At 45.4% G+C, this 11,600-nt stretch overlaps 1 protein-coding gene across 1 annotated transcript; it reads right to left on the bottom strand.

The window, feature by feature from the left end:
* Positions 1 to 1,993: 1,993 nt before the first annotated feature.
* Positions 1,994 to 11,379, bottom strand: JCHAIN (joining chain of multimeric IgA and IgM). Its single transcript, XM_077814902.1, has 4 exons — positions 11,246 to 11,379; positions 5,929 to 6,061; positions 4,714 to 4,794; positions 1,994 to 3,740 (listed from the first exon to the last, which is right to left on the bottom strand). Exons 1-4 carry the CDS (start codon positions 11,307 to 11,309, stop codon positions 3,539 to 3,541), a joined length of 480 nt encoding a protein of 159 aa, XP_077671028.1. The 5' UTR covers positions 11,310 to 11,379; the 3' UTR covers positions 1,994 to 3,538.
* Between the last annotated feature and the right edge of the window lie 221 nt (positions 11,380 to 11,600).

The raw sequence follows: 11,600 nt of genomic DNA, 5'->3' as shown, positions 1-11,600 counted from the left end.
CTGGCCAGAGCTGCCAGTCAACCGACAAGTCACTGGGACTGCTGCTGGCCATCTACCTCGGAGAAACGGTCAACACCCACAGATCCAGGTACACCCTGAGGGGAGGAAGTGGCCCAGCGACAGCTAACTCCAATGCTGCCTGAAACCTGGTCGGTGTGTTGCGGCTAGGATCCCTGCTGACCCAGTGCCCTCTGCCACTGTTAGGGCCCTTGTCTGGGACCCAGTGGAACAGGGTGGGCCTAGATCTCTCTTCTCCCCCACCCCACCCCGCCACTCCACCCCTGGGGTGGCAGCCTCCCCCCTTTAGGCAAAGAGGCCTGCATTTATCGACCGTCCCACCAGAGCCAGGACACCCAATTATTTGGTGCTCTGCACCTGAGGCCCTGAACCTTTACTGCTCTGCCCTGCCTGAGGGCTGGAGCACACAGACTGCTTACAGCCTGAAAGCCAGAGCCCCTTCAAACTGTGAGTCTGCTCCCCCCGGAGCCTCACACCAGACTTCGCTAATTCCCTGACTGTGGGCAGCGCCCACTGGCTTCCCACTGACACAGAGGAGGTGACCACTGCTAATCCACTACACTCTGGAAGTCTGTGGCAGAGCAGGGAATTGAACTCAAGTGTCTCAAGTCCTAGGCTAGTGCCCTAACCACTGGACTGTCCATCCTCAGTCTCATTCAAGTGTGACTCCCAGGCACACCCAAAACTCCCACTGTCTTAAAGGCCTTACTCTGATATTTTACCACTAGGAATTTGTTGACAGTCAGAAAGGACCACAAGCCCTGCCCTGAGACAAGGAATATTGAACTTTTGTAACCCTGACCCAACAGGTGACTGAAGTCCGGAAATAAAATTCAGTCTTTTCCCAGTACTCTTGTGTGTCACAAAGCTCCTACATGCTTAATACACTGACATTAGCAAAAGCCCAGAATCTCACAACAAGATGCTCCCACTTCCTGTGTCCACATTTTAGCCCCCAAATAAGTGGTCTGGCTTTCAGAAGTACTGCATACCCAGAAAGTCACTGATGTCAAGAGTGCTTTCTCCTTAACCATGTCAGTACACTATAGAAATATTTTATCTTGAAGGCTTTCTTCCTCCTTTGTGTTTTTATTTCTTAATTAATCTGATGAACTATCTTATTTCATAAGCTGGAAAAAATAAAATTTGACATGTATGCCATTTAATGCCAGGCTCTGATATAAATTGTCTCAAAAGGATATTTTAATCTTCTGTGGCCTCTTATTTTGTTGACCAAATGTGGGTGCTATAAAGATTGTCATCTTGTCGGTAGGGAAGGTGTTTTGGATTTGAATGGACAGCCCTGATGACAAGCACTGTTTGGGTTTCTATTTGAAGGCAATCATGCTGTACAGACCTACTATGCCAGCCACACAGTAAGATCCTGCAATTTACAACATGCAGGTACACCTCTGTGCCATACATGAACTGCAGGATTAGGGTCTAAACTGGCTCACAGTGGCCCTTTCATACAATGTGTTGAGTACTTTGAACATTCCCACTGATGTAGGATGGATCTTGATATGATAAAGCAATGGAGCTTCATTGCATCTTTGAAATTCCTTGATGAAAGTATAAGCATCTAATCAATACATCACGATGAGTTTGCCTGTAACTATAATTAAGGCTACAATTTAGTCATGGGTATTTTTAGTAAAAGTCATGGACAGGTCATGGGCAATAAACAAAAATTCACAGTCAGTGACCTGTCCATGACTTATACTAAAAATACCCCTGACTAAACCCCATGTGGCTGTCCCTGGGGCCACTTGAGCAGCTGGCCCCAGAGCCAGCTGCTTGGGGCGGCCCTGGGATCAGCGTCACTGGCCGCTGCAGAAATCATGGAGGTCATGGAAAGTCAGGGAATCTGTGACTTCTAAGACCTCCGTGACAGACATGGAGCCATAACTATAGTCAGTTATTTAGTGCAAATTCTTCTTCTTCACCTTGAAGATTGGAGGAAAACCAGTAGAGACCAGATTCTTCCTTTTAATACCATTTACAATTCACACACAGATAGTTGCAGAAAAATCTATTTAATTATTTCAATCTTGCTAACAAAGCTGAAATCATGGGTACATAGCTCTTGCTCTATTTTGTTACAACACGAAATATGCCAGGGTTTCTCAGAATAGTCTAGGGATGTGCAACCAATTTTTATAATGGGGAGGAATGTATGAGCCTTCTCAGGGGTAATGCTGCACACAGTTTATGGACTTTCATATATGACTACCTAGTGAAAACACAAGGTATGACGCACTCAAATGTGATGAATGGTGCGACGTAATATCAGCCTCTTTGATAGGTGAGAATTCCTTCTACAAACAAGAGAAAGGAATCTGGTGTAGAGGACTGGAAGGAAGCCCTAACTAGGGCCCCATTCTTGCAATCAGATCGTGTAAGCCCAAAGGCCGCCAGTGCACCTCTGAATGCAGAATCAGGACCTAGACCATTTATTTATTTCTTTAAACTGAAAGAAATAAGTGGTTCTCCACAGTGTTAGATGAATTGGAGACAGCATTAATAATTGTCAGCATGGAAACACAGAGCAGTGAAATATCACTGGGCAGTAGCTCAATCTCAAATATATAGTGAAAGAATAATGTACCATTCCTGTAACACATGATATTTTGGCACCATTTAAAAATACTCAAGAGCAGCAGCATCTTCAGTCTTCTCTAAATATGCTGAGATACACTGAGAATGTGATTTTCAAAGCCACATAAGGGATTAATAGAAAGTGGGTTTCCAAATCCCATAGGCATCTTTGAAAGCCCCGTCCTGAACGGCCTCCTTCTCAATAATGGCACTGATTTCTATTATGCTCGCAGGTGGAAGTGTAACAATATGGTCTTGTGTTACTTAAAGTTTGTGCAAAGGATTACTTTAGATAATTTAAGTGGGGGGTTTCCAAAAGAACACAAACAAGGGGCCATCTCAAATTGCACACTGATATTTTATGTGCAGTGGCGTTATCTCTCGGGGCTTTAAAAGGTATTGTATTAACCAAAAAGACCATGACATTGGAGAAATTGCTTTGGAAAACATAACTGTGGAAATCTGAATCCAAACACTGGCATGGCATTTGGATTTCACTGTTTCTATGTACAGAGAGAAGAACAAATCCTGCCTTTGTTACTAGGGCAAAACTCCCACTGACTGTAATGAAAGTCTTGTCTGAAGGAGGACTGAATGAAAACTGTCCAAGCCAGATCCCCCACTGGGGTAAGTTAGTGTAGCTCCCATGATTTCAAGGCAGTTACATTGATTTATACCAGCTGAGGATCTGCCCCACAATATAGGATTTTTCCCACCAGCCATAATTGGCTTAACTATTCCGTTATATTTATAACCACCATGTGCTATAGAAGGAAGGCATTACTTTTCATGTAGCTAACACATTAACTGTGAGGAGCTGATATTTCAGACACTGTCTTTCTTACCATGCTAACATAAATGTGTTTTGGTCTGTGGGGGCAGATTACAGAATAACCAGGCACTCTAACAGCAGTGGTTTAATCTAATTAGCGTAGCAGGATTCTGGAGTCAGGGCTGCTTGGAGGGTGTTGGTCTCCCCGCCGTAGAAAAACGGGAAGGTCGTGGTGTAGCACTTGTTCCTGTCATAGGTGTAGCAGGTATCAGAATTGCTGCAGTTGTTGCTCTGCTCAGCAGTAACTACCTGGTCACCTACCTCCACTTCTGTGGGATCACATTTTTTGCAGCTGGAAGACAGATAGGATGGAATGCATGTTAGGCAGTGGTCACTGAAAGAGGCCACCGCACAGGAGAGGGCTCAAGTCCTCATTGCTACTTTGGCAGTCACACGTCAGTCGGGCTTTGCTGGAGCAGCCAGGCCCTATCCTGATTTAGGAGCAAATGGCCCAATTCTCTGGCACCAGGGCCAGCCCCCAAACCTTCAAAAATGATGAGTCAGGTCCCCAAAATGATGAGGTTGGTTAACAATAAACGTGGGTTTCTTTTTATTTGCTTTTCAGTTTTTGAGCCTTCAGCGTGCAGTTGGGTCACTTTTTCAAGCTTTTCTCTGCAACCATGAGGGCTAGAAACTCACTTTCATCTTCAATGAAAACTGTGATTCTCCTCTGATCACAGGACTCCAGGAGCTGGAACTTTACTTAAAACACCAAATATTTCAAGACTCAGGATAAAATCCTGAGTTAGAGCAGCAGAGAATTTGACCCAACATCTTACATTTACACTGAATCTCACACACATTGGAGTCAGCCTTAGCCTGAGCAGGCTCTGTGCAGAGGTGAGATCCCTGTCAGCTTCATCACTGTCTATGCTAGAAGTCAAGGTCTTGCTTTTGCCCCATGATCTCACATGGGAATTGGATTTTAATGTATTGGTGCTCTGTGCATCATGGCACTATTTTAAAAAATGACCTTTTATGAAGGGATTTGTTTAGTTTCTACACCTAAATTCACCATGGTAAATCCTGAATTTCCACTCCATAGGAAGGACAGGCTTGTGGTTAAGTCACTGGAGTGGCGGTTGGGGATTCTGTTCCCAAGCTCTGTAGCAGAATTCCCGTGACTTTGGACAAGCCACAAAACTTCTCCCTCAATTCCCATATCTGTCTAATGGGATGTGGTGAGGATTAATTCATTGATGTTTGGACAGAGTGATGGAAGGGCAAAGTGTTCTGAAATTAATGCAGTAAAGACAATTACTCACAGCTCAGACAGCCGGTAGACAAAGGTGGTTCTCACTGGTGAGGTGGGATCAGTGATATTCTGTCTGCTCATCAGGGGGACTCTAAGGGGAAAAAAAAAAAGAACAGGACTATCAAGTGACCACAAATTAATGAATTCTGCAAGCTCCACAATGTGTCATGATTATTCTGATTCACAGAATCCAAGTTCTTATCTTGTTCTGTGTTCAGATATTTTCATCTCTTCCCCTTCCACTCCCCATGAAGTTTCAGATACTTGATCTGTAGAACGGATATGTGTTATACCTGACTGAGCCTTCAAATACCCTCAAGAGCAACAGGGTCTTTCTTGCATCATTGCCAGACACCACCATGGAAAGACTGGAGAGTGTCAAAGCATTGCACCGTGTTAGGCCACTAGTGAGTAATGGAACAATTTCCACAAGTGCCACTTGCCACAGATTATGCTTTCAGTAATGACATCATGGCACTGATGTTCCTCTTGCCCTCTCTTGAGCTGGTGGAAACTGGGACACAACACATATGAGACTAGCTCACTTTCAGGTGGCTGGGTGGGTGGGTGACTGACTCGCTCCCTTTCTTAAAGTGAGCCCTTCCTGAACTCCCATGGCTCCAGTGCTGCCCTCCTTACTCAGACAAAACGTCCCTCACTCAGTGGGAGTAAAGAGTGCAGAATTAGGCCCTGTGAGCAGACAATTAATTAGCTGATTGCAGCATGGGAGTTTGGCATTCCCTGAGAAATCCGGCATTGGCCTCTCCCAGGGACAAACTCTCAGATTTTTTGGACCAGGAGTCCACTCTGGAATGGCAATCCTATGTTCTGTGCCAGCCAGTGTCCCTCATTATCAGGACAGGAGAAAGGCTACTCTTGTCTCCTTCCATGTATCTTACAAAGCTACTGTCAACCCTTCAGAAACATTTCTGAGCTGTGTTTTGGACTGATGGAAAAAGCACCATGCAGCTGGAATTCAGCAACATGTAGTGTGACTTGGACCATTTTCCACTAATCTACGGTACTGTACACTACAGCCCATCAGAGCACTAGGTGGGTGTCAATGAAATCCTAATTACTTACACTATAACATGAAAACCAGGACATAATGAAACACGATCATGTCCCATAACTAATATGCTGAAGTGAGACAAAGAAAAGGAACCTGGTGGGCCGTGTCACCTCATCTTTACCTACTTCAGATCAAGCATTGTTTGCCACTTACATGACTCGTATGTTTCTCACCAGGACTTCTTCCTCGGGGTTGTCTTTAGAAGGGACAAACCTTGAGGTCACCCTTGCACATTTACACTTGTTATCAACTAGGACGTGCTCTTTCGCCTCCTCATCCTCATAACCTGGGAACACAGGATGGGTTTTAAAAGGAGAGAAAAACAAGAGAAAAGAAAATTCTTGCCAGTTCCTGGAATTGATTTACTGTATTGTTCGGACATCTTATCAACCGCTCAGTAATGTCCAATGTGGTTCTCATCTAACATCTGTTCAGTCATTGCAGGCCCTCCTGCAAAACTGAATCCCTCACTGCTCAGCCCCAAAGTCAGCGTGGTCTCCTTTCACCACTTACTCGAACAGCTGGGTCTGAAATGGGGAGGCAGTAGGGAAGGAAGCCAGAAATGATGCATAGCTGGAGAGGGTCTGAGAGACGAAAGGTGCAGGTTTCCTGTTAAACAGGAGTGAAGAACCTGTGCCAATACCCCAGCGTTAGCCAAGGAAGATGTTCTGCTGCATGCCTGGCAGCTCAAGGGTTGTCTTTTGCTTCTTACGCAGAATATGAGGGAACCACAATGGATCGAGTATGGTCCAAATACCTGTGTATCCTAAACATAAATAACATGGAAAGCCTAGTCTCATATACACACTGGCTTCTGAAACAGAAGACCACAAGGGCCAATAGAGAGTTCACAAGCTATTTAAAGGGAAACCACTACCCCACTTCTGTACGTTAGGACCAACACAGAGCTCTGCCATCCCAAAGCTGGCTGGAGCATGAGCAGTAACAATCCCACCAGCATTCCAGCCTCTCCTCAGGGTGGTGGGGTCCGCCCTACACTGGGCAGCTTCAGCAGCACTGTCAGAATCAGTCCTAACTTCATAGTTACTCCTCCAAAGCAGAGGGAGAACACAATGGTCAGCTGGGAGTTCCCACTGGCAATTCTGAAACCCTTCAGCTAAAGTTTGGGCATTTTTATATCTCCTAAGTAGTGACTTTGTCTTTACAAGGCCAAATTCACCCATAGCAGAAACAGATCCATAGACTTTGCTCGCAATGCACCTGGTGACGATAGCAGGGTTTGACCCGCCAACACTCAGGGACAGTTCTCCAAAGGTAGAAACCAACTTCAGTGCAATATGGGTGCCTGATTGTACATGTGCCACCAGAACTGCAAACCTGTGTGCAGACTGGCGAAATACAGCTGCAAATATCTAGCCAGGTCCCAGACGGTATGTGGGGCACCGCTGGAGCATTCACCGGGTTTGAAAGAGGACTCTGGCCGTTGGGGCTGGAGCCACTTGGTAAGAGTCAGCCTCAGGATCCCTTCCCACTCCTAGTTTGTTGGGGATCAGGCAGGAAAAAGAAAAGACTGAGACTGGCTGTGGGGGGAGGAAAAGCCACTCCAAAAACAAGGACCCAGCATTAACTATGGATCAGCTGGGAGGGTTTGAGCCAATGAACAGAGGTGGGTGGCAGAGGGAATAAGAGTCAGACTGAGATGGGGCGAGAGAAAAGAAAGAGCTGAGCAGGAGCAGCAGTACCCTGAGCTGGGGAGAGACTGAACCTGACATAGGAGCTGCTTGGAGGAGAGCTGCCAGCTGCTGCCGCCGGCCAAAGGGGATCTTACTGACCCGCAGCATGCAGAGCTGAGACCACAGGGCAAGACACTAGACACACCAGTTTGAGCTCACAATCCGTGGCAGCCTCAGAGCGCACAGCAGACAGGCTTGACTAACCCCAGAGGAGAGGTGCAGGACACGGGTGGGGCGCCGCTGTGTAACTCCTACCAGAGAACCTGACCTGGGTCTGCTCCTGAGTTAGATACACGTGTTGTTGTGTTGTTAACCTGGTGCTCGCGCCAGGGGTTGACTCCCAGCCTCCTAGGAGGGAGGTTTGTGGCTGTCTGCTGAGGCACATGGCTGGGCCTAGGGACCCCCGCCCCCAACTCTGGGAATCCCCCATCTCACAGAGTGTGCTTCCTAGCTGAAGCAGACAGATATCAGATGTGCTTCCTCAGCTTGCGCTCGCGGGTTAAAAATAGCAGAGTAGTGGCCACAGCAGCGCTGCTGGCAGCTTGGGCCAGCCACCCAACTATGTATCCGGGGGGCTGGGCAGGTCTGTACTCAGCTGGCTAGCCCGGGCTACCCCTGGCCACCCTGCTGTTTTGTAGTGTACGAGCTTGAGCAGAACTAGGACACGTCTGTCTGTCTGCTTGAGCTGGGACGTACCCCTTAGGCCCCACTTAAGTTAAGCCCCTACTTTTTCATGGGACTCAAAAGTTTCATAGTCCTGAAGTGGCCCCGTGAAGGCCGGAGAATGGCGTTCTTTGAGTCACCACAGAGCTGGCTTTCTGCGGGGTCTTTTGCACACACCGTTGAACGCTTGAGTGCACCTGCTGCGTGAACATTTTTTTGTGCCCTGTCACGGGCTCCCACAAGTGAAGAATTCTATGGGTGGCACGTGCAGGGGATTGTACCCAGTGTGTGAGTGCAAACTTAGAGGCAGCATCTCATTTCAGATGCTAAGTGTTGCCCAGGATTCAGAGCTTCCCATTCCTGCACATTCCAAAGACTTTCCCTTCTTAACTGCCCTCTGGTGCTGTTTTAATTCTGACTGAAGCCTCTGCAAGCCCATTCCTCACAAGAAATAAAGGCACTGTTATCGAGTGGCTAGAGCAGTTCCCTGGGACTCAGGAGTCCTGCGGTTCTGTTCTTGGGTCTGCCACTGACCTGCTGTGTAACCTTGAGAAAGTCACTTCACCTCTATATGCCTCATTTCCCATCCCCACCCCTGTGCAGTCTATTTAAGCAGGAAGCTCTTTGGGGCAGGTATTGTAGAGACACACAGTGAGAGACAGCACCTAGTCCAATGGAGCCCCACCCTACTTAGAGACCTGTAGGCACTAATGTAATGCAAAGAATGTAGCTAGAGTATAATTCTGTTTACACTGTACTCTTCTGATGCCATAGTACTTTCATATCCCCTTACTACAGGCCCAAAATACAGAACTCCATAATCGTATTTGACATATAACTATGAGTCAGGTTTCATGGCCCTTATCCTTCTCTGCTCTCTGCCCCCTCCACAATCTAGGTAACTGATGAAACAAGTGTCCTTTCCTCTGAAAGAATCGAGCCTTACTGTGTCTCTGCCTCTGTGATTCTTGATCTCTTTTCAGATTTCACCTCTATAGCCTTTTCTTCTTCCTCTCCATCTCCCTCTGCCGTTTTGTAACTGTATTATGTATTGCGTCTGTTACTGTTCTCCCCAAGGGTTTGATCTAAAGGCCACTGAAGTCAGTAGACTCCCACTAGCTTAGCCAGGCTTTGGATCAGGCCCTAATTCTGTAACTGTATTATTCAGAGCAAATCATTAGTGAACATTTAGGAAGACATGCTCTAAAGACTGTTACGGTACGCTAAAAATAATGGGCCAGATTCATCCCTGTGGTGTAACTCCATTGACTTCACTTATAATAATAATAATTAATAATTAATAATAAATGTAATTATATGTAATAATAATTGCTCTATAATTTTTGTAAAATTTAATACATCTTATAAATCACAAAAGTGAAAATACACCATCATCCCTGGCACTTCAGCTATATAATAATGTCTGCATGTCCCAGTGGAGCAACAAAGACTCCTTAGGAAAAGCAAAGTTTAGCAAAAAGAAAAGGAGTACTTGTGGCACCTTAGAGACTAACCAATTTATTTGAGCATAAGCTGTAGCGAAAGCTTATGCTCAAATAAATTGGTTAGTCTCTAAAGTGCCACAAGTACTCCTTTGCTTTTTGCGACTACAGACTAACATGGCTGCTACTCTGAAACCTGTCAAAGTTTAGCAGTGGTTAAACAGGGCATCAGGAGAGCTGCTTATGAATGACTGGAGGTTGGATAAATCTATTCTGCATGTGGCTGAGTGTAAAATGGATTTGAGAAATGTCTCTCTTAACATTGGGTTGTCAAGTAAAATGCCATGATATATGGATATGGCATTCAATAAAATTCATAAACAATCATCTGCAGCATATTAAAGAAGCAAAGAAATTGCAAAATGGCTGCTCACGCACTGCTGAATTTTAAACCGTTTCCATTATTAAAGCAAGAATAAATCCAATTAGACCCAAAATGGATTCATTTAAAAACAAATGGGCCAAATTATGCTCCCAGAGAGGCACTTAGCTCACATAGACTTCACTGTGACTTGCACACACATTAGAGGCTGTAATAATTCCAATGAGAAGAAGCAAGTTCAACTCTCGGTTGACCTGGTGCATATTTGACAATCGACCACTGTCACCGATTACTGTACACTCCTGCAGCCAAATTCTGTACTCAGCTACATCTCTATGAAATCAATACTTTTAAAGAAATTATAAATTAATGCAAAATGTAGCCTTAATGTTAGCAAGATTAGAGAAAATGCAGGATGTAATGGACCCTGGGGGTGTACTGTTCCAATTAACAGCGGAATAGAATACAGAGAAGAATTTGACCTAAGTTACACCATTGTGTAAAAAAAGGGGCACCATTTTTCTATTCTGTATGGACAAGATTCTTATCTCACTTAGACAAGTGTAACCCAGGAATATCTCCATTTAAATCAGCAGAGTTACGTGCTGTAAAACTACAGTGAGGTCAGAATCCAGCCCCATTGTAACAGGCAGATACATTCAGAAAGAAGTATTTAGAAGCCTTTAATTCTAGTTAGGCAAAGTCAGCCTTGTGAGCTTCCCAAGTGGGAGGAAGAGAAAACACCTGCACTTTCAGCTCATTGATGCAGAACCTCTGATTAAAACAGAGGTTCTCAAACTGGGGGTTCTGACCCCCCAGGGGGTCGTGAGGTTATTACATGGGGGGGTTGTGGGCTGTCAGCCTCCACCCCAAACTCCGCTTCACCGCCAGCATTTATAATAGTGTTAAATATATTTAAAAAGTTTTTTAATTTATAAGGGGAATTGCACTCAGAGGCTTGCTGTGTGAAAGGGGTCACCAGTACAAAGGTCTGAGAACCACACAGCTAATACTAAGGCATTACTGAGTAGCTAGCGATCACTCCCTTAGCACTGCAACAGGGATTTTTCAAAACATCACTCTTTGGGTGCAGAGACAGACCAAGGCCCCAAGTCAAGTCCAGTGCAGATTGATTTCAGTGGGTGTTGGGTCCGGACCTAGCAGAAAGAGGCTTGCCTTGCCTGCCTATTAAGATCACTGATGACAGGTGACTGTTCAGCACAGCTACCCAAATGCAAGTTTATAGTTAAGCATCATTTATAATGGTCTTCATTTCATTTCACACCTACCTGCCACAAGAGCAGCCCCCAAGAAAACTGCCAGGACTCCCCACAGTAACAAAGAGGTCTTCATCCTGCCTTCCCTTCTTTTGAAGATCTTGAGTTTAGAGGAGTGTCATCTGCCTATAAGGGTGTGTGCAAATGATAGAGCTATTTGTTTCCTAAAATAACAGCCCAGGGTGCTAGCTCTCAAACACCGCTGTAAGATGTGGTTGGGGGTGTTGAAACCAGACACTGCAATTGGTTTAATGCTCAAGGGAAGATTTGGTTCTTTCAAAGATCTACTGATGGGTAGAATTATTGCAGCACTTTTAACTTGGTGTGCTGCCAAGCAAGCAGTAGGACAGCAAAGGATCCCAAAGGG

The sequence above is a fragment of the Eretmochelys imbricata genome, chromosome 4 (assembly GCF_965152235.1).
Source record: "Eretmochelys imbricata isolate rEreImb1 chromosome 4, rEreImb1.hap1, whole genome shotgun sequence".
In the NCBI taxonomy this organism is placed as follows: domain Eukaryota; kingdom Metazoa; phylum Chordata; order Testudines; family Cheloniidae; genus Eretmochelys; species Eretmochelys imbricata.
This window is presented reverse-complemented; position numbering and strand designations above follow the sequence as displayed.

Bases quoted from the DNA above. Each gene is read 5' to 3' on its own strand.
- JCHAIN (XM_077814902.1), bottom strand. From the start codon at position 11,309: ATGAAGACCTCTTTGTTACTGTGGGGAGTCCTGGCAGTTTTCTTGGGG. The intron at 6,062-11,245 runs GTAGGTGTGAAA...CTGTGTTCCCAG, and splicing joins GGGGGCTGCTCTTGTGGCAG to GTTATGAGGATGAGGAGGCG. The intron at 4,795-5,928 runs GTAAGTGGCAAA...TTTTCCCCTTAG, and splicing joins GTGAGAAACATACGAGTCAT to AGTCCCCCTGATGAGCAGAC.